This window comes from Melozone crissalis, unplaced genomic scaffold (genome assembly GCF_028551555.1).
Source record: "Melozone crissalis strain CALT ecotype California unplaced genomic scaffold, PUWL_Pcris_2 ptg000005l_1, whole genome shotgun sequence".
Taxonomy (NCBI): domain Eukaryota; kingdom Metazoa; phylum Chordata; class Aves; order Passeriformes; family Passerellidae; genus Melozone; species Melozone crissalis.
Window position 1 is genome coordinate 46308480 of NW_026535783.1, and position 23914 is coordinate 46332393.

At 41.0% G+C, this 23914-nt stretch overlaps 1 protein-coding gene across 1 annotated transcript in view; it reads right to left on the reverse strand.

Annotated features, from left to right (window-relative positions):
• Positions 1-1305: 1305 nt before the first annotated feature.
• Positions 1306-23914, reverse strand: part of RCL1 (RNA terminal phosphate cyclase like 1) — a 32963-nt gene continuing 10354 nt past the window's right edge. Inside the window, exons 5-9 of the mRNA XM_054287935.1 lie at positions 22844-22968; positions 20241-20366; positions 18589-18745; positions 9021-9124; positions 1306-2950 (exon numbers count right to left, since the gene is read on the reverse strand). Of these exons, the coding sequence (XP_054143910.1) occupies positions 2800-2950; positions 9021-9124; positions 18589-18745; positions 20241-20366; positions 22844-22968 (663 nt within the window). The 3' untranslated portion in view covers positions 1306-2799. The remainder of the gene's footprint in view (positions 2951-9020; positions 9125-18588; positions 18746-20240; positions 20367-22843; positions 22969-23914) is intronic.

Here is a 23914-nt window from a genome sequence, read left to right on the forward strand (position 1 = left end):
GGATGGTGGAACTAGATGATCTTTAAGGTCTCTTCCAACCAAAACCATTTTGATTCTATTATCAGAGCTGTTCACCCAAAGGGATTAACTAAATTACTGATGGATCGTTCAGAGCACAGGATTATTCATGTACAGCTAATCACTTCAAATTTAAGTTACCTGAGTATTACTCTGCTATGGATGGACTGAGATGAAAGATGTGTCTCCTAGTAACTATCATCTTCACCATAAAGTCTGTGGCTACCAACACTATGAATTTTTTTCACCAAAAATTAATTTCCTCTGTCCAGCTCTAAAATTAACTATCTTACTGCTCGTGTGATCAGACCACCAAAGCAGATGTCAGTTGCTGTTCTGCCGATAAACAAACAGCTTTTATCTGCAGGATTTCCTTCTAATAAGTGCTTTTCCCAGAACATGAAGGCCATATAATTTTAAGACAGTTTTTACCTAAAACCTCCTCTGGAATTGTTAATATTTCTCCAAAGAGTGACTGTTCTTGAAAAACTTATCAGTTTCATATACCATTCCTTTTTTCTGTAAGGCAACAAGCAAATTCACTGGGTTTGAGTTGTTGCAGCAAGTGTTGTGCTGTAGAGCTGTGCAATTTGCAGCAGGGCTAAGGCTTACCAGTCCAATTTTAACACAGAGGTTAAGTACAGGTAATTGTGTAACATAATATCTGCTGCTTGGGCAACTTATTGCCATGTCTATGCCTGGTGCAATTGGAACATTTGGATAAACAGCTTTATAGTTAAGCTTAAAAAGAATAAAGCTTTTCATTTTTGAAATTGTGACAATACTTGCAGATTTTTATTTAAGCAAATTTTGGAAATTGGACCTGTGGCACAAACTTGAATCTTTAACTAATGTAAGGTTTATATTTTTATTCAAGTGGCTTTTAATTTTAGTTTGTACATTTCATCTTTTGGATCAGTAATGACTTGCATTTTGGGTAATTTTAATTTATGAAATTTCTAGTTTTTTCATTACATAGCGACAGAAGGGAGCAAGGTAAATTCTTTCATGACTATATTCCTTCTAACTTAAAATGTAAAAAATATAGTCAAGTTATTTTATTTCACATCCTATTGTTTTATTTAGGATTTCCTTAACTGCAAGTCAAATTTTGGAAAGCTAATAAATTACAGGAATGGCTTCACCCTTTCCCTTCCTCCCTCTCTGGCAACTCCCAAAGTTGGTTTTTTCATATATTAATTCAAGATAGCCATTTATATTATGAAGGGCTTAGGAAAGACTTCCAGGCTTTTTTTTTTCCCCAATTGTTGTCTGTTTTACTTCAAAGGGAAATAAAACTTTATTTAGGAAAGAAACCAAACTTTATTTTTTCAAATCATGTCTGACAGATTGCAACACAAACGAAGTACAGTAAAAAAATTGCTCACACGGCCTGCAAAAGTTAACAAGACAGTAATCAAATAATGAACCTCTGTCCAAGTCCTTTTTGTGTCCAATATACATTCTTCATATTACAGAGTAATGCCCACTTTACAGTGGCATCAGATAAAGTTTGTGAAACCATTTTAACACAGTCACTGGTATCTGCTCTCTCTATATAGCAGCTTTTGACACAGGTTTATATTCCTCCAGACACATGAAGGATAATCTGAAGTCAAATATAAATTTCTTCCCTTGTTTCAGGAGTTCAGCATTAACTTCCACAGGTTTGCCTGGAATCTACCTGAGGCCTTTCATGGGTAAATATATACAACCTGGTAGAAACTGGTTTTGCGTCCGTCAATCCATCCCATACAGCATTATTGGCACTTTAAAAAGGGAGCAGATGCACAAAATATGATAGTGAAAGTGAATAAATTTTTCTTTCTCAAAACCTACAGCAATTTTTGCTACTTTTAACAACTAATTGTGAGCCACGTGTATAGCATGCCAAACAAACCTAAAAAGAATATATGTGATAAGTCAAAAGCTGCCATGGAGGTTTCTCCTCCCATGCCCATCTTTGCAAAAGAGGCTAAAATAAGACAGTATATGCTGTGATCTCCTCTACGGTATTCTAACATTAGGAAAAATAGTAGAGAGATATTTTATTCTTTCTTTGAAGCTGCAACCCTGAGATGAGCTCAGCTGGTTAAAGCACAGTGCTAATAACGCCAAGGTCATAGATTTCATCCCTGTATAGGCCATTCACTTAAGAGTTGGGCTCAGTGATCCTTCTGGGTCCTTTCCAACTCAGACTATTTTGTGATCTGTGAATTTAGTAAATGTAAACAGGAGTGGAGCATTGGACAAATTCTACACACACACACAATGTATAAACAAAGAATTGCTGTCATACCTTTAATTTTCATGCCAATATTATCTCTGCAATTACCTCAATAAGCTAATATTTCCGTTGTGATCGTTTGTTTTGCAATGCAAAGCTTGTTTTTGTTTTCCCTGTCTATCTAAGCCTTTCAGAAAAAGCTACAAGTGAAAGCAGTAAATACATAAAACCAGAGCACTCACCTCATTAAGGCCTGAGAGCACAGCGACATGAGGCACTTGTGTCCCATTCAGTGGAATACAGTGCAGAGAGTCCCAAGTCAGCTGAGACTCCAGAGAGCCACTCCAAGCAGCACAGAATACTGGCATTGCATTTATAAATAGCACAGATCTAAATAGTCTGAAGTCAGCTTTATTGTTTATGTGCAGTGAGCTTGGGTAATCCCGCACTGGAATCACCACAAGTCTCCCTACGCCAGAGTAAGTACAGAGACAGGTAGGGTTTATTAGATCTTTGCAGCATTTTCTGTCTTTCACAGAGTCTGTAGATGTTTTTTATCTTATAGTTTTACTGAGGTTGCAAAATCCAATGCCAACACAGGTCATCAAGACTTTCTCCCCGCCCATGTGCTCTTCCTCAGCGGTCTTTGTTTCCATTTTAAACATGATCTGGAAGAAGCTTCTGAGGTGTCGCAGAAACTCAATTCTGAATGAGAGAAAATAATACTGTTCAAGAAACAAAACAGAAAGTCCAATAGCATTATGTACTAACACAGATTCCAGCAATGAGCATGTGAATGAAATAAGAAAATAGTACAGAGGAACAGGGCTACAAGCTCCAAACACTGTTCTCACTTGTGTTGTAGAAGTTGCTAGTGACCCTTCCTGAAACCTCTGCATTCTCTGCAGAAGCAGAGAGAGGAATGGCTGGTAACACAGCAAGACAAAATGGTGAGGGGAGAAGAAAGAAAGGAGAGAAATGTAGCTAGGCAAATTATTTGCTCCTGGTGCTGACTCTTCATCAGGGCTATATGAACCCCATACAAACCCGTGATTCTCCTTTCCCTTGCCCAATGTTTAAAGCAGAAATAAAACATAAACAGGCTTGGGTGCATACTTTAAGAGAGATCCCAAAGCATGTGTTTGATTTCTGACTGATTACTGACTTCTCCACTTCTCAGTTAAATGTTTCATTAGGATTATATTCAGACTTAGAATTCTTCCTGTTTTCTCATTTTCAGGAAAAAAAAATTACTTTCATAATTTCAGACAGAAAGGCAACAAGAAACTGAACAATCACACTGATCCTAAACAAACACTGACTGGAGGGTGAGTAACACAAAAAACTATAAAAAAAGAAAAAACCGAAAACATCCAAGAAAACATTTTTGCTGGCTTCTCCAAAAGAGGGAACATGCAATTGCACCAAAAGACTACGAAAGAAAATTTGTAATTGCTTCTGACAGAAGTTTGGACTGTTCCAGTCATGGCCACAAGCAAGTCTGCAGTCTTGAACAAAGATGTAATCTCCTCCAGCAACTGGTATGCACCTTTCTTAGTTCAAAGAAATGGAATGTGGATATCCAGTTCACACATTACCTTGTCTACTCTACATGCTGAAAGCATAACTGCAAGCTAATCACACATACATCATTACAACAAATCAAGAGTAAGTATCCACAAAATGGGAAGAAGGAGAACAAAAGCCTAAGCCTATCCCACTGTGGCATCACGAGGCCTCTGAAAGCCTCTTGGCAGCTCCTATCCACAGAAATTGTGAAGGAGTACAAGGAAAATTGCAGGAGCAAAATTGCTTTATACACTTCAGCTGGGCATGCTGCTGCTCCTGCACTCAGATATATGCATGGGAGAGGAGGAAAATGGCAGGAGCTGGAAAAAGAGAGGCTGTGCCACCTATACTGGTGTGTGCTTGGGATGATTTCAAGTATCTCTGGGGCAACCTGCTAAATACCTCTGCAGGGTTAATGTGGGCACATTCCTCCCAGTGTATCCTTTCTCCTGCACCTTCCTGGACTGATAACTTGCTTCAGCACACACACCAGCTTTCTCATCTCTCAAATGAACTGACAGTTGAAAGAAAGAACTGAAAAGCACCTTTTCTTCCATGCCTCCCCAGCTGCAAGGTTTCTTGTTGCAGCTATAGTAGGCAAATAGGCATATGCTGGCACAAATGCTCAGTAAAGCAGACAGACCACAAGCTCTGTATCAGCCTTCTCCTTAGCTGGGTCCTTTCACAGGCTCTGGCAGTGTGACAAGAAAGCAGCCAAGCCCAAAACAGAAGTGAACTGCAAGCAGGTGCTGCAGTATAAGCTGTAAAAATGACAGAGGCCATGTGGAGCCAGAGACTCAGGGAAAAATCCTAAAAGGTGATCAGGAAACTCTGCAACATGTTGGTGGGATCAGTTGACCCCATGCCTCTCTGCATGTAGCTGGGCTACCCTGCATCTCTGCATCTTTTCCCTTTTGAATAAAAGCAGAAGGAGAAAAATATCAGCCCCTACACACATAGGAAAGGCTCTCTGGGGTGTGAGCAAGGGGAAGGCTGCCTGGGGACACCAGGGGAGAATGCAGAAGCACCAAAAGGCCAGCTTTGTCTTGTAACATTGGAAGCACAAGTGGTACAAACCCTGCAAATAGAAGAGAAAGAGGCAGGAAAGTAGGGGTTTGTGACAGAAAGCAGGTTTGTATTAGCTCTGAGGTTGGTCTGGTCGCAGGTGGGCACCTCAAATAATAGCACAGGGCACACCAACCACACAGGCACAGGCTGCAAGACTGAGGGAGGGGGTGAAAGGTACAAAGAAGGTACATTTGGCTGAAAATTTACACTCTGTGTTCAGGCAAGAACAAGGCAGCAGCTGAACAGAGCTGCTTCTTAGGTGCAGGGACAGCTACATGAGCCACACTGGAGGCCTTGTAGCCAAAAACAAGAGTAAAAGGCCTGTTTATCTTTTCCCCAAAGCCTGCTAAGAATTGCCAGCAAGTACACAAGAACTTCACATATTGAGCAAAGCAACCAACTAACAGAGCAGTGTAAGAGAAGACCTGTGCACAGCAGTGCATTCTTGGCTGAGCTGCACCGGGGCCTGCACAAGGCTTTGCCTGCTAGCAGCGGCAGCCCCAGCACTGCTCTCCTGAGTGCTGCCACACACCTTCCCAGGAGGAGACAGACTGAGGAGCTGGGAGTGGGCATCCCCAGTCAGGGGAGAAACTGGAAGTGTCAGCTTGGCTGGGCAGAGGCACCCTAACCCTTTTGCCCTAAACCTTTGCAAAGCCATGGATTGGGGCACTCTGGCTTTTGGGGCACAACAGGCTTTCCTGTTGCTTTCTTTCATGTACCCCTGGCTCATGCTGATCCACCTGTATGCAGACAGTTCTGTCCTGCCAGACTGACCTCTGTGAGTTAGTGGGAGGCCAGCACCCGGCATTTGATTTTAAGCTCAGCTTGACAGAAAGGCACTTGCTTCTGTGAAATACAGACACTAAGAAAGGGGTAACGCAGAGCAGCTGCTGGCCATGCAGGCTGTTAGCTCCACTGCCACTCACAACAGCCCTACTCATGTTGTTTCATTTCCACTCCTCATAGTTAGCTGAGGCAACGGATGTCTCCTGTGAAAATAAGTTTCCTCATTCTAATGGACGTGTTTCAAAGCGTTTTGTCCCCATGTGATGCTCTCAGCAGCCAGCTGAACTGTCACATTCATGCTATATTATGCTGGACAGGGAAGCCAGTAATACAGCTTTTAAGTAACTTCAGATTCTGTAGGGTGAAAGTGTTACATACAGAGATGTCACAGCTCTGAAAGAAAAGAAGGGACAAAGACATGGAACATGACGATACTGCAATTTACTTCATAAGCTTGTGTATCCAATGAGTTGCTTGGGAGCCAAATTTACCAGTCCTTTATAAGCAGCCCTAGTTGAGGGCACAAAAAGCCCTAGTTGTTGAATACATAAAAAGCTGCATTCTATCTGAACAGATCCCATAGGATTGATGAGTCACAGATTCTCACAGAATCACAGATTTTACAATATACTGCTTCAGTATGTGTACTCCTGACCTTTATCCCTGCTGTATACACCTAGCTTGGAATTCATCCTGCTTACAAAATAAACTAGTGTATTTGCTTGATTTTCACAGAAGAAAAAAAGGGTAAAAAATTAAAAAGTACTCACAATGACAAGTGATTGGATTGTCTCATATGCTTAACTGTGCACTTCAAACACTAATATCTACTCTTCTGAAACCTTCCACATGAATACTTACTTTATAGGGGATTACTCCCTCTTTGTGCAATGGGACACTCCCCTGTCTTCCCCTCAAAATCTGCTGAATGTTGTTTCCAAGGTATCAGGAGCTGAGAAGAGCAGTTAGGTAATTTTTAGCTCTCATGTGATGGCACCACCATTCTTCAGTTATCACAGTACTGTACCTTTCACGTATACAGCACCGGTACCATGATAACCGAAAAAGGACAGTTCATACTCTTACTATTTGATGCCATTTCCAGATAAAAAAAACCTCCCTTCATCTGACTAAAGAATAACTGCTCAGTCTCTAGAAATAACTGTGATCTAATAAATCCCTTGCAAGTCTGAAAAATTAAATTTTTGATAAATTGTTTTGATAAATTTGTTTTGATGCATTTTTTTTTTGATAATTTGTCTCCCTAACTAGTTTCTCCTAGAACTCAATTAGGCCACTGCTGTGAAAGATAATAAAAGGTGTTTTTATAAATACATCAAAAACTAAAGGAAGGCCATGGAAAATCTCCATGCTTGACTGAATGTGGAAGGGAACATTGTCATCAAGGATGAGGAAAAGGCTGAGGTCCTCAATGTCTTCTTTGCCTCAGTCTTTAACAGTAAGACTCATCTTCAGGGCAACCAGCCCCCTAGCTGGGGTACAGGAAGCAGAATAGATCTTCTGCAATACATGATGAAGTACTGAGACATTTAGAATTTTATAGGATTGGATGGAATTCATTCAAGGGTACTGAGGGTGCCAGCAGAAGCACTCACCAAGAAAATCTCCATCATGTAGCATCAGTCCTGGCTAACTGAGCAGGTCCCAGAGGACTGGAAGTTGGCCAGTGTGATGCTCATACCAGCAGGGTCAGAAGGAGGAACTATAGTAATAGCCCATGGCTTGGATGGGTACCCTCTTCACTAGGTAAAAAACCATTTGTATGGCTGGGCCCAGAGAGTATTGGTGCATGGAGTTACATCCAGCTGGTGGCCAGTGACCAGTGGTGCTCCCCAGGACTCTGTACTGTGGCCAGTTCTGTTTAATATCTTTATCAGTGATGGGGATGAGGGGACTGAGTGTCCCCTCAATCAGTTTGCAGATGACACCAAGCGGGGTGGGAGTGCTGACCTGCTGGAGGGCAGGAAGGCTCTGCAGAGGGATCTGGACAGGCTGGATCATGGGCTGAGCCCAGTGGTGTGAGGCTCAACAAGGCCCAGTGCTGGGTCCTGCCCTTGGGTCACAGCAACCCCAGGCAGTGCCACAGGCTGGGGCAGAGTGGCTGCAAAGCTGCCACAGGAAAAGGCCCTGGGGGTGCTGGTGACAGCAGCTGAGCGTGAGCCAGCAGTGCCCAGGTGGCCAAGAAGGCCAATGGCATCCTGGCCTGTGCCAGCAATGGTGTGGCCAGCAGGAGCAGGGCAGGGACTGACCCCCTGTACTCAGCACTGGTGAGGCCACACCTCAAATCCTGTGCTCAATTTTAAGCCACTCACTCCAAGAAAGACACTGAGGTGCTGGAGCATGTCTAGAGAAGGGCAACAGAGCTGCTGAAGGAATACAAGTCCTGTGAGGAACACCTGAGGGAGCTTGAGGTGTTTAGCCTGGAGAAAAAAGGAGGCTCGTGGAGACTTTATTGCTCTCTACAACTGCCTGAAAGCACTTTGTAGACAGGTGAGGATTTGGTCTTTTCTCCCAGGCAACAAGTGACAGAATTAGAGGAAATGGCCTCAAGCTGCACCAGTGTAGGTTCAGGTTAGACATCAGGAAGAGTCTTTTCAATGCAAGGGCTGTTAATAATTTAAATGGGCCACCCATAGTGGTGGTGGAGTCACAATCTGTGGAAGTGTTAAAGAAACAACCAGACCTAGCACTATGGTCTAGTTGAGAAATAGTGTTCAATCAAAAGTTGGACTTGATCCTAGACATCTTTTCTAACCTTGATGATTCTGTGATTCTGTAACCTGTGTTTACAACTAGCAATATAAGAAATTAATTTCTTTTCTATCCCCTGAACAACTACCAGCTACAGACAAAGCTTTAGTAAAAACTGAGACTGAAGGACCAGACAGGATTCTGCTGCCCAGTAAAACCTTAAAAAAGCACATAGCTCCATGAATCGAAGTCTTAAGCGGTTTCATAGGAAGAATCACTCGCTAGCCATTTGAAATACAACACTTAATGACACAGCTATAGAGAGATCACCAGGGAAAACATAGTAGTGTACACTAGGCAATAAAAAGCCAACTGATGTACACATACATTCCACGTCAAGAACCATCAATAAACCCTGTCTCTGCAATTCTCAGAAACAGGAATAATATAGAACAGTAAGGGACTCATCTAACATGTAGCAACAAACTAGGCAACTTACACCACTTGTCTCATTTGAAGTCAGGTACAAGTTGTTCTATTTGTTACCATAGGCAAAATCTCCCATATACAAAAACAGCTGTGCAATCAAACTAGTGAATTAAAACAAGACTGTGTAATTGAACTGAACAAAACAACTTACGTGTATGGAGACAGAGGTCCCAACAGGACTTTGGAAACATCCCGCTGTCCAAGGGTCATAAGGAGCAGAGCAAGGCTCTGATTTGTTGAATCTACACAGCCTCCCTGCAAACCAAAATGTTTTAATAATTAATCTCTGTACAAACCAGAAATTGAGATGGAAGGAGAGTAACAAAGGCAAAAGATACACTTAAAAGGTGAAATACCACTCCCAATTTTTAAGGGCCAAGAAGATAAAAATCTAGATTTTTTTAACAATGAAAAATCAATGTCACATGGCTAGGAAAAGAATAGAACTAAAACCTATAAGATGATCATATTAAATATCCCTCCTAATCTGTTTTAACACCTCAGAATGTAAACACTGAAGAATTTCTTTCCACTACATTGAAAAGAGGTATTAGTTCTAATTGACATGCATGTGAAGATCCATGAATTCCAGCACTATATTATAACAGTTACATTTGGACAAATAGTTCAGTGTTAGCAGGTGGGAAATGGCAAGTTAGAATTTATTTAGCGCTTATCCACAAAAACCCTTGCTGCCAACTTTTATGAGTTTACACTTGTAAAACATTTCCCCTCCATCATTAAAACAGAAGATTTTTTTATTGGCAGTCAAAGAGCCATACATAAAATTAAGTGGAACCACATACACTCTTGTACATATTTGACTGTAGTAAGTCATATGCAAGGTAAATTGTTCTGTATGTTGAAAATATTTACTATGATGCATACATTAATTAGAACTGGAAGGCTAGAATTAGAAATAAGAATTGTTTAGAAAGCTGGAATATAAATTTAAAGGGATACTTTCAGTCAAAGCTGCTGTAGAGACCAGCCACATGAAATCTATGAATAGTTTTCTGCTGCATCAGGCCTAATGCTAAATCCTCAGAATAGGCTCTCTTGAAACCAAAACCTTACCTTTTTAAAACCAAATTCTCTAATAAGGTAAACTGACAGCTACCTTTGTTGACAAGGAAGGTAACCTATCATAATTTCAAGACATAACACTATCCAAGAAGGCAAGGGAGAAAATATATTTTGGATTACACAGATTAAGAGAATCAGCCAATGTGACAACCTCAGCACATTTACTCAGTGAGAGGCAGAAAGGCACAGCCTTTTCAAGGGGGGATACTGAAGACCTAATTTTCAAGACGGCCTTGCTTCTGTGTGACAACCTGCAGCTCCATTCTTCTGAAAAAAACTCTGTGCATTACATGCAAGGAACTACAGCACAGCAAAATAAGTGGCTCTATTGCATTCACTACCACGACCCAACTCCTAAAACATGGTCTTACAACAGTACTTGCCCTCTTAACTGTGTGAACTTGCCACCAAAATGAAGTTCACATAACCTAATGCTGCCTATAGGACTGATAAAAATTTTGCTTTATCTTGAGTGAACAGGGTACTTGCAGAATTTGCTGGTGCAATCTAAAGCCACAGATCTCACCAGCTGTATTTGCCAATGAAACATATACCAAAGCAGCTAAGAGTTTGGTAAGGATATTCCTGACACTGGACTTTCTGCAGTTGTAGTTTGGTCAGTAATAAAAATGCTCTTTCTTACTTGGATGAAAACTTCACATTTTCTGAGCTTGTTTTATTTCTCTAGAGCTGAAAACATTATAAAGTATCTACTTTTATATCACAATTTATACAAAAGCTTCAATCAGCATGGAGACTACCATGTCCTAAGAAATAAAAACACAATGCATCCATCCTGTCCTAACTGCTCACACAAGCTCCCTACATGGCTGCAGTGAGTCAGTCATCCTCAGTACTGCTGTGCAGTAGCAATCTGCTATGCACATTTGTGGTGCTGTCCCCTTGAGCCACTCTACCATCTCCTCAGGAATTCTCATTAGACACTAACCTTGTTTAATGGCTCCTGGACAGTTAAGCTCGTCTGCTCCTAGAAAGTTCTGCCTAACACACTGCTGTTTTCTAATGGACAGTCTTGGAACATTATTTTTGCCTAAATCATAGCACAGGTTACTGTGCTGTAATAATAATAATTATGCTATAATAATAATATTGTTACTGCACCTTTTGATGAAAATTCCAGTAACAACTGACCCAAATTATGGCCACAATGGAGAATGACAGAAGGCTAAATCCAAGCACCTCACAACCCTACTGGCTGCAGTACTAAGCGAGGGTCTTTGAGCTCTCCAAGGCCACAGAAGGCTGCACTGGCACCTGCCTCAAAGTGGTACAGCTCTTGAGGCTCAACAACCCTCAAGGCTTCAGTACTTAGAGAATAATCACCAAAAGCTGTTGACAGGGCCTGCGTTGACACACTCAACCCTCAAAGCTTAACCCTTCAAGCGTTTACAGGTACAATGCCATCTGACATATTTTACTAAAATTGAGGGGAATTTTTAACCTTTTTATATACATCTTTATGTCTATTTGTGTGCATGTATGAATTGATTTAAATATACTACATCAAGCGTAGTATGAATGTTGCCATCTCTTAATTTTTCAAATAAGTTGCTACTGAGCTTATAGAAAATCTTACTGAATACTTTTGTAAATATTAGTCACAGAATCACAGAACAGTTAAGATTGGAAGGGATCACAGCAGGTCAGCTAGTCCAGCCTCCCTGCTCAAGCAGGATTGCCCCAAAGTACATGGCACAGGATTACATCCAGACTGTTCGAGTTTCTCCAGCGCATGAGACTCCACAATCTCTCTGGGCAACCTGTTCCAGTGTGCAATCACCTGCACTGTAGAAGATATGTAAAAACATCTTCCTCATATCTAAGCAGAACTTCCTGTGCATCAGTTTCTGTCTATTGTCTCTTGCCCTAATGCCTGGCACCACCAAGAAGAGATTGGATCCATCTTCCTGGCACCCTCCCTTCATAAGGTCCCCACTCAGTCCCTCTTCTCAACACCAAACAGGAGCAGCTTGCCTGGCCTTTCCTTGTAAGAGAGATGCTCCAGTCCTTTAATCATCTTTGTCATGTCCTCTAGACTGGCTCCTGGAGCACCATGCCTCTCTTGTCCTGAACACAGCATTCCATATGTAGCCTCACCAGGGCTGACTAGAGGGGCAGGATCAACTCCCTCAACCTGCTGTCAGTGCTCTTCCTAATCTACCCAGGGAGTCATTGGCCTTCTTGGCCACCAGGACACACTCTGACTCCTGGACAGCATGTTGTCCCCCAAGATACAGACAGCTGTTCCCCAGTGGGTCAGTTCCCAGCCTCTGCTAGTGCCCAGGTTATTCTTCCCTACGTACAGAACCCTGCATTCACCTTTGCTGAATTTCAGAGCTCTTCTCTGCCCATCTCTCCACCCTCTCAAGGCCCTTCTGAAGGGCAGCACGACCCTCTGGGGTATCAGCCACTGCTCCCAGCTCTGTGTCATCAGTGAACTCACTGAGAAAACATTTGTGCGTTTGTTCAAGTTATTGGTGGAGAAGTTAAACAATACTGGACCAGTATTGAACTTTGTGGACACCACCAGTGACAGGCCTCCAGCCAGACTCTACAATACTGATTACAACCTCCTGGGATCTCCCATTCAGCTGGTTCTTAATCCACCTCACTGTCCACTCATCTAATCCATATTTCCAAAATTTGCCTGAGGGTGCTGTAAGAGACAGTGTCAAAAGCTTTGCTGAAGTCAAGGTAGACAATATCCACTGCTCTTCCCTCATCCATTCATCTAGTTGTTTCATTACAGAAGAGAAGCAGGTCAGTCAAGTACGATTTACCTTTAATGAATCCATGCTGACAACTCCTGTTCACTTTTTTGTCCTCCATGTGGACAGAAATGGCCTCCAGAATCATCATGGATTAATGTGAGGCTGACTGTCTGGTAGTTTCCTGGGTCATTCTTTCCCTTTTTATGCCCAGTGTGACATATTTTGTCACTGGAAGTTTGCTTCCTTCCAGTCCTCAGGCACTTCTCCTGACCACCACAGCATTTCAAAGATGGCTGTAAATTGCCCACCTTGGTGTCTATCAGCTCTCTCAGCACTTGTGGATCCATCCCATCAGGGTCCATGGACTTGTGGATGCCAGGTTTGCCTGACTCCAGCTTGGCCCTCCTTGGGCAAGAGGAAGTCTCCACTCAAGCCTTCCTTGTCCCCAGTCTCCTGGGCCAGAGATCCCTGAGGGCTGGTCTTGTCAGTGATGACCAATGCAAAGGCAGCATTCACTAACTCTACCTCCTCTGGGTCCTCTGTCAACAGGTCCCACTTCCATTTTAGTATCAGGCCCATATTATCCTTTTTCCTTTTGTTAGAGACGCATTTGAAAAATCCTTTCTTGCTGTCCTTGACATTCTTTGCCAAACTTAATTCCAGGTGCATCTTGGCTTCCCTTGTCTCTTTTCTACATACTCTGACAATCTCTCTGTATTAATTCCAAGTAACCTGACCCTGCTTCCAGTTCCTGTTTACCCTTGATAATGGGAGGAGTTCTTTATTTAGTTCTATATCTTCCCCTTTGCCCAGTTTCTTGCACATTTGGAAGCATTGCTCTTGAGCCTGAAGGAAGCAATCCTTGAATATGAACTGACTCTCTTGGACCCCTCAGGGTCTCTTGGACACTGCAGGGCTTGTTCTCATGGCATTCTCCATGAAGATCTCCCTGCAGAAGCTCAAGTTAGCTTCTCCCAAAATCTCTGGTTGTGGCTACTTGCTATCCTGCTTTCTCCTCATCTGGAGCTGAGTTCCACACTCTTGTGGTCACACCTCCAGCAAGGCCTTCTCTGTTTGTTAATATCAGTTGAGCAGCACACCATTGCCTGGGGGATCCTCCACTACCTGTGTCAGGAAGTTGCCATCCGTGCTTTCCAGGAACCTCCTGGGCTGTTTGTGTTTCACTGTGCTGGTTCTGCAGCAGATGCCAGGGGAGTAAAGTCCCCCAAAAGAACCAGGGCCTGTGACTTTGAGGCTGCTTCAGATGCCTGTAGATGGCCTCGTTTGCTTCCTCCTCCTGATCAAGCAGCAAACGCCCACAACAAAAAACACCTTTACTAGTCTGCTGTTTTATCCTGATTCATAAGCCCATCATCCTCATCAAGACAGAGCTCGACACTGTCAGGGCTGTCTCTCCTCAACAGGGTGTAGCCCTTTGTGCCAACACTCCAGTCACATGAACTATCCCACCATGTCTCTGTCACCGCAGTAAGATCAAGCCCTGTGACTGCATGCAGGTCCTTGGCTCATCTTGTTTGCTCCCCATACTGTGTGCACTGGTGCACATGCACCTTACAGAAGTATTTGATTGTGTCAGCATTCCAGGAGTAAATGATTAAATGCTGCTACATTCTTCAGACAAATTGTTGATCAAGTCTGAGGCTACATTTTGCAAGGGATACACTTTTGTGACCCAAAGGGAGGACCTCCCTTACCCCTTCTGCAGCCTTATCCTTTTCCATCCTTACCCTTTTTGCATTCCCATTCTCTGTATAAATCATTGTAGATTCACTCTAACCCAATTCTTCTTTGTGTGCTTCAACTATGTAATAACCAATAGTGAACCTTGCCATCAAACTTTGCGGCACATCAACAAATTTATACAAAAACTTGCTTTTGACAATATTTTGCCAGTGATTTAAGTAATCTAAACCACTCATTTGCAACCATTCCTACAAAGGCAGTTCCCAGACAGTGATATTAACTGATTGCTTGTAATCTAATGACTGAACAATAACTTCTGCCAAGTGGACTTAACATTCCCAAGGAGGCCAATTTTTTTTCTTGTCAATCCACCTGCCACTTATTCAAGAGTCAAAAATTAGAAACAACCCTCCCAAAAGAAATGGGATGGGCAAACTCAGAGCCATGGTACATTTGTTCCAAAATACCTCGTGCTCATTACCAATGTAGAATGCAGCTTCTAAACTGTATTAATTCAGTCTATGGCAGTTTCTCCATTATTGTTTACACTGACTACAGAGCCAGATCCAGCTAGTTCTGACAATTAGACACAGATCCTTTAAAATCCCATCCATTTTTAAATGTTGTACAAATACTAAAGCTGACATGTACATGCAAATATCACAACTCTGCGTAATGGACAAAAGTGTTTAGAAAAGATTTTTTCTTCTGAGTTTGAGCCCAGCTTTGACCAAGCGTTAGTTAGCATTTTGGGATACAGATGAAAATTTCCTCCATACCTGTGTGGTACATATTTGCAAGACTCAATAATTTGTTATGCAAAAGGTAACAAATTATTGCAGAGGGTTTGTATTCTGGTTTTTGGGGTTTGGGTTTTTTTCCCAGAAGAATGGAGCAAAGCCTTACTACACTGAAGTAAGACCATCTTGAAAATTAAGCCATCTAGAAATCCTTCACGCATTTTAGCTCTAGTTCAATAAAACACACAGCTTTAGCCCTCCTGCCCCTTCAAGGTGCCCTAGCAACTCGGCCTTTCTTCATTAAAGAATTCAGCCTTAAATAGGTACACGTACTCCCCTATTTTTCATGAGTACCAAGAATATAAAAATTAAATCCTTTTCCAGCTCTTCCAGATTTTCCATTCTGCCAATTACTCTCTAAATAAAGCCCCCATAAACAATGTCTTTCAAAGGCAAGAGTTAAAATCCTTACTGGCCTTCTACAATTAAGCTTCAGAAAGAACTGCATATGGATTTGTAATGACAATGCTAGTCAGTCACTCCATTGCCCCCTCTTGCAGAGCCACTGCAATTAAGGCACTGCGCCACTTATTACTAGTCTATTAGCTCTGACATCTTTCCATCAACAAATGTGCATTAAAAAATCTCTGCTGATTCCAACAATCATGCAACCTAATTAGTATCTTTTTGAAGGCTTAGTAAAAGGATTTTAGCAAAACTCAAATCTTTAGATTTTCTAGGTTTAAACTTTACACAATGGCAAGCACTTTCCCAAATGTCCCCGAACCCCTTTCAACAGTAACTGCAACTCCAGCAGATTTGTGGGTGATCCCAACACCTAAAGCCTTTAAACAGAGAATTGTCTCCAGTGCTCTCAGGGTGCCCTGGTCTGGTCGACCCTCCCTGGCTCCCACAGCATAGTACCTACTGGTAAAAACACAGATGGTGAAATAATTCCATAAAGAGAAGATCTAAACCCAGGAAAATAAATTCTCCCTTGAGCCCTGTATTCAACAAGTAGGTGGTGTAAAAAGATGTGAGACTTAAAGATTGCCTGTTCACAGTAATCTATTCTTGCTTTTTTTTACATTTTTAGTTTCACTAAAAATTTTACCTAGGCAAAGAAACATAAACAACTAGTACATTAAACCTAAACAAGCACTGTGTACTTTGCAACATGTTTTTATATCCCCTCTGTCTTCAACACTAAATCAAACTGACCTAACAAATAAACCAAAAAGGCCAAACAAACAAAAAATCACCCCAAACAAAAAATGTGTTTGGTTCGAAAACCAAACACCCTAAAAAAGTCCATCCCAAAACAAAAAACAAACTAACCCCCAAAAAATACAAAAGAAAGAAAATGAAGAAGAAACCTTATCTTTCAAAATTCAGGCTAGTACTGTAGGACCACATGTATCATAGATAAATTCAAGTATGTATTATGAAAACTACACAACAAAACCCATCATACTGCCCATGATGGAGGGAAAGGGGAATTCACTAAATAATGACTAAGCACCGCAGTGAAAAAGTAGCACAACAGCCAAAAACTAGCAAACTAGAACTTTCCATAGTGAGCTGCTATAGTGAAGGACAAATAGTCTGTACACTGCCCAGCATTTTTCAGTCTCTCTTGGACAGAAGTCATCCACACATAAGGGAGTCTTCCAGCAGCACCAGCAGCACCATAACAAGCCACAGCTAACAACCTCACTCACTCAGATTCTGATCTTCAAAGACACTGAAACCTGACAGCCTATTTGTAATTCAAAGACTTGTCCAACCCTGCTGCCTCCTCAAACATTTTCCCTGTTGTCTTAAGATACTCACTGTCTTTTGCAGAATTTGAGTCATCATATTCAAATGGCTGCCATACACTAAAGCAGAAAGTTACTTGCTTTAGGCCTTTCCAGCTCTCTTCATTTTGTAAATTCTCTGACATCTGACTCTGTGCAAAACATATTATCTGGACAAACTGCCTCACTATTTTAATCTATCAAGTGCTAAATGGTTTCCAAAGGGGAAAAACCCCTATTGTTGCTGATAGAAATATGTGGAAACTGGATTTTTGATGTGTCTGGACATATGACTACCAGAAGATGTTTTCCAAGACATGTACACAAACAAATGTACCAAAAGATTTTTGCAGTTCCCGCCTGAAATAAAAATAACTTCATGACATACATTAGTGCAGAAACAGACAGATGTTTCCATCACTAGCTGTGACTACATTCTCCTCACAGGCCAGAGTTTCAAATACAAGGGGTCTAGATTGTACCCAGCAACCCTGGAACAACATTTTGGCACTGGTCTCTCTGTGAGACAAGAAGCCTGGGCCAGAAAAGTCCTTTAGCAACACAGTTTATATGCTGAATAAACATAGACAAAATATTAATGGAAGACTGGAAAAAGGGGCCAACTGGTAATTCAAACAGATAAAAGATTTGCAACAGGGAAAGAGAAAAATAAAATGGGTACAGATGAACAATCTAACACAGGTATGGATGTGATTTATGAAGTTCATGGGCTTTTTTTATATTTAACTGCATTCCCTAAAATAGAATCTCAATAATGGCAGTTTAAACACTTTGTGAAGTCATATACCTTATTCCAGTTCAGAGTAACTACTTGTTTTTTTAAATAATGAGCAAAATTTGTAGATGACTGCCTCCTAAAGGCCAAACATGTTTTATCAATGCTAAAACATAGTTATTTAAACATCTGTGCAGATAGAAAACAAAGCAGCTGGAAGGTTCTTTATTAAATCGGAAACTCATGTTTGCCAAATCATTGGTAACACTGAAAACTGCTTTTCCACTGAAATTCTTGCCACAAATGAAAATCATTTTAATAAAGAAAAAAATCTATTCTGAATAGAACTGTGATGCACTTAGGATTCCTAAGCAAACACCATCCTAGCTCCCTTCCAACTATCCATTAATACAATTCCTCATACAACCAGCAATTCTCAGCACATTTAACTTTGTTGCCATCATCATTACAAAGCGGTCAACGCAGAGGCTTGACAAGTTTTTTTGCCCTTCTGCCACTCCTATGTTCTTCCACTCATAATGTCCCATTCCAACCACTGGTTTAGAAGCATGGACTATGGCACCCATCCATATTATTTAGAAGAGCAACAGCCCATGTGAAGCTAATTGAATTCTGTTGCAGACAAAAAGCAACAGAAGAAGAATTTGCCGCTCCCGTGATTCATAACAACACACATCAGACATTGGAAACAGCATGCCCCAGTAAGTCATTACACTGTTAAAGGAACCATACAAAATCACTCTTTACCTGGATGAAAAAGACACTGGCAGCATCAGATCCTTTCTCTGCTTCGATCCGAGCCTGTCTGAGGGTGCCACCAAACCACCTATCCTTTTACCTATTTTATCATCTCCTTCCCTTACATCTATATACAAATACACAAAACCTACTGGCCACTTACTCTGTAGACCTCCTCAAGCAGCAGCTTAGCACAATTCTGGCCCAGTTCCTCAGGAAGCACAGCTGCTCCCTGGCCCTGAGGATTTGAGGCTAGCTCAGCACTGAGAATAGTGCCATTGATGGTTTCTGCAGTAAGGCACATGCCAAAACCTGGTGATCTGAAAGAAAGGGAAAAAGTGCATTTGATTTAAGGACAAAATTGGAGTAACGAGCCAAGAACTTCAAGTCATAAATGGCTCCTCCCATATGATGACAAACATCCTGTTTGATGCAATAGATTGATGCTGGAAAAAGAAAATTAACAACTGTACTTAAACCCAGTACCAGTTGCCACAAACCCCTTTATGCTGGTTTTTCCTGGACTAAACTCTTTAAACATGAAAATGAAAAAGAAAATGAAGAGCCATACAAACCTTAGAAATGTCTGGGGTTTTTTTAATAGAGGAGGGTACCTTTCAGATGTATTTAATTTGTGCTTGATAAATATTTCAAAGGTATCTGGTGTTTCTTCTCTGCAACATTCAAAACCAAAACTACCCTTCTTTAAGGCTTCAGCTCTTTCCCCTGAAAGCTGCAATATTTAGCAAAATTAGATTAACTAGTTAGTATCAAGGATACTGCTATCATACTGGATTCATATTTAAGGTGAATGTCACAGTAGCATCAGAAACCCAGCCAGCCAGGTTGAAAGTGATTCAGTTCCTCTGCCATGCTATTATTTATCTCTCTGCATGAGCTGCATGTAGTAAAAATAATGTTGCTACCACAAATCATTTGACTTTTTAAATTTCATAAACAGATGAAAAACAAAGTTGAGACTACACAGCTCCCAGAAATGTTTTTGCAATTCTGATCCTGTAAGCAGTTTGGAGCCATTAAAGTTACAATCTTGGCATATTAAATATGATGAAGGATTGGAAAAGACAAAAAATACTAAAAGTTTCTTCAACAATTTCTAGGTTCATAAACGTTTTAATCTAACAAAATTTGACAAAATATTTCAAAAAGCAGAAACAGTGAAAGAAAACATGCATGCCTGCATTTGAGCATACAGACAGAAAACTGTCAAATGAGTTATCCAGAATCTTTCAACCCCAAGGAAGAAGACATCAGAGATGACAGACACCAGCAAAATTGTCTGAATCGCATCCACCGCTTCTGTGCTCTGTCACTAAACAAAATCTGTGGAAGTACAGTAAATTAATTTTCCAGTCCTCGCTAGTGAGAGGACACGCCTTCAGCCACTCAGCAGAAGACAACCCATACTGCTTTATCACTTCCTTAAGACACCTCAGTCCCATCCTTAACATTATAATTTCCATCAGAAGGTGTACAGTCAACTTTGAATCTTGCTTTCCTGAACATATCGTGACACCTTGATCTTAATCTCTTTTCAAAGCAACAGACTTAAAAATGAAGGGAGCTCAAATTTAGTGGCAGTAGTGATGTATTTCATTCCTTGCTTAAGAAAACACATCTATCCCTGGTATGTATCTAGTGAAACACCCGTTCTTTCTTTGTGAGAAATACTTATTTCAAATCAACAAAATAGAAGGCTGTGATCTAAAAACTCAGTAAAATTAGATCAGGACAGCCTAGCAAATGAACAAATCAGAATAACATGTCTGTTTCCTGTAAATTCTGGATACTCACTTTCCAGAGTTGACCCCCTTCATATGGTCTGTGTAGATATAGATGTCTGGGAGGAATTTATTCAGGATGCCCCTTGCAGATTCCACCATTCTATTTGCCATCTGTGGTGACACTCGGACAGAGTATCTACATTTCTGAGCTAAGAAATCCATTGTAATCACAAGAAAAAATTGAAAGCAGAGACTGACAAAAGTGAAGAGGCATCAGTGCATTATTTCAGAAAACATGTGTTTTATACAGCTATTTATGAGCTTTTGTCTATGTTCCTGTACCTAGAGAACCATATGCATGTAAGTGCTTTCTACAGTCTTTTCATTGATATACCTTGAAGTGAAGTACACATATATGCTGAAGAACAGATTACGACTACGTAAACATCTATCTTGAAAATGCCCTTCATTAAATTTAAATTGCTGTTCTGTCATCTTGTACTTTCTGGAGGAAGGTAGGAAGGAAGGAGGAAAGGAGGAAAGAGCAGGAAGTAGGAGGAAGTCCCATGTGCTCTGTTCTTCATAGTTGATTAAAACACGATCCTGAGTGAAATTTCTGTGAATTAGCAGAAAAAAAATCCTGGGAAGATGAATAAGAAATTTAAGACAAATGTTCTAACAAAAAAAAATAAATTAAAAGGCTCTAAGAAAAATACCTTTGCTATCTCCAACTATTTTGCAGTGTTTTGAGGCTATCAAATTCACTAGTTGTCTAGTCATTCATCACCTGAAAGTTCCAGGAAAGAATCTACCACCTTACCACCCACCCCCTCACAGTCCATAAGAGATGAACAGCCTTTCTAATCTTGTACTCAGGTGCTGCTTCAGAGGAACTCCCAAAGATCTTCAAACGTAGAAAGCACATTATGCTTTAAATTCCAGCTTTACTATAATGCAGACTCACCCTCTACCCATCTGCACATACATTCACATAGCAATGCAGAGAAATACACTCCCAAAACTCCTAGCTGGAAGGAGGAATTTTCTTTTCTACAAATTTCTACAGCATCTTCTGTGAAGTAGGCAAACTCAAAACTTTGGGACCTTAGAGCAAAATCACTAAAAAATACTCAGAAAACTGTTTGTTCTGTGAGGAAGATTTACTCAGACGAATCTTGGAGGAACAAAACTACACATAAAAAAGACATAAGGACTTATCCTTCCAGATGTTTTGTATTCTATTGCCTTGAAGGACCATCTAATAGCTAAACTGAGTCTGCCTCTCATCATGCTTAAAGGCAAACCTATACCCCTGAGAAAAGGCCCAGGAAAGCCTACACCAAGTTCAGAATTCAACCAATATCAATCAATTCAATCAATATCAATCAAAACCTGAGCAAAGGCCCAGGAAAGCCTACAGCAAGGTAGAAGTTCAGAATTCAACCAGGTATATCAGTCAAAGTGGTCCAGAATGGTGATGCATATTAATGTCAATTTAGAACAGTGGCAGTAAAGTCATGATCATTGCTTCCTCCTCCACACAGAAACATATCTACTTACTACAGAGCAGAATGGAGGCATAAGAAAATTACTTCCTCCACCAATATACCATAGCACCTATCACCAAAAGCAGAATGAGCTGCCTCCTTTCTGTTCTACAGCACATGTATCCAGTAAAACAGCTCTTGCTTGGCACTACTGCACCTACCTAAATGCTGCAATTGGACAAGGTAGTCAAAACATCCAGTTTATACACACAGTTGTGATGGGATGCCATAAACTAAAAGAAGAAATAGGCTGCACATCTACACCTCTGGCAGAAAACATGACCTCCTTCCTGCTTTGTTTTTGAGTAATCAATGCCAAATCATGTTTAGGACTCTCAAACACAAATTAAACTACATGTTGGCCACTGCTTAATACAGTTTCATATAAGGGATTTCTACCCTCTTTCTACAATGACAGCAGATTCATGACAGATACCATAAAAAGGCCACAAGTGAAAAAGGAAGTCAAAAAGAAATAATCCAAAACATTGGCTAGATTTGCAGTTGTTTGAAAAAGTAAGGAGTTCACTTACTTTTAGATACAAGATACAAGATATTTTGTGCCCTTATCTCCAGGTGGAATAAAACCTCCTCCACTTCCACCTGCACTGGTACCCCCAAAGGTGAAGAGCCAAAGAATTTTCTTTCAAAACACACCAAAACACTCAGTGTATGCTGCAAGGTGTAAACTCAACCAAGATTTAACTATCACACTGAACTATCACCCCATCTAACTTCTGCTAGACTAGTAACTGCCTATTCAATGCACAACTGAACTACATTGGTTACTACTGAATTTACACACAAAGTAAGATTACTTTAAGTGCTCCTACATTATGGGATGGAAGGTATTTTAACTTTTTCTTGCTATTGGAAAGATTTTAAATAGTGCCACTCAGCTTTGAATTTATTCAATAGCCTACAGATGCTTTTTGAATAGCAATGTTTTGAACACAGGAGTTTTGAGGCACAGTCTTGAATATGACCCCTCTGTGAAATGTTGGCCTGTGTTACCTAGATACATGCTCAGAAAGGTGGGTGCACTTCTATGACTTCTAAATTAATTCTTTTTAATAAGCAAACCCATTTAAAAGTAGAAAAACAGACAGACAAACAAAAAGGATACGCAGTTCCTCTGATGCGCTTGATTTTTCCAGGGTCTGTGAACTGAACAGGCTGCAAGACCTTTCTCACTGGGCAAGAAAACAGTATCTCTCCACCCCCTTTGGGAGGCATTCCTCTTCGGTTGATCTAGAACAAATAATGGAGGAAAAAAAACAGGTTAGTGAATAGTACAAAGAATGTACCTATACACCCCAGAATTACACTTTTGCTTCTCAGAGAATAAAATGTTTTAAGTATTGGGACATTTTGTAAATACAGGCAAGAAAACCACATCCTAAAAGCAGAAATGGATTTCGCATCAAAACTAAAAGCAGACATTGATTTCTTTGTTCCTCTCAAGTAAAGTAAAGCATGGCTTCTCAATAGGAAACAGTGCAAAACCAAACAAAAACATCTTTACTAAAACAACCTTGGCTTAAGACTGGTCTCTAGTAGCAGATTGCCCCTCGTTGCTGAGGAGACAAGAACTATTTGATTTGAGTTCAGTTGATTACAGCATGGTGCTGATAATGCCAAGGTTGTGGCTTTGATTCCCATATGGAACATTCACTTAAGATTTGGACTTGATGATCCTTAAAGGTCCTTTCCAACTCAGAATATTCTGTATGTGAGGGACGAGAATGAACTCATTCCCACTAACAAATCTGTCTAGCCTGACCCAGTCCCACCATTCCAAGCCAAGGATGGAGCTGGGACATGGTCTGGTGAGTGGGTCTGGGTAGGGGGGGCCCACAGCCAGACAGGGCAGGGCTGTGGCCAGCTGAAGGCCAGCCCTGCTGCAGGGTCACAGGAGCAGAGGTGACAGTGCCAGGACAGTGACATGGGCACTTGGGCTGTGGGCAGGGTGGGGGTTAGGGGTGAATCTTTGCAGAGAAAGGCACCAGCAGGCCCCAGTAGTGCAGCCAGACTCCTCACACATTTCTCCCACCTAAAAGAACCCAAATGTTGTTTTGTATCCAGATTTACTGGGCCTCTGAAGACTGTAGTCTTCAAGAAAAATTTCATTCCTCTATTTTCCAAATTGGAGACAAACCTCAACGACCCAAACACAGATTCAGCTCTCCTACAGGTG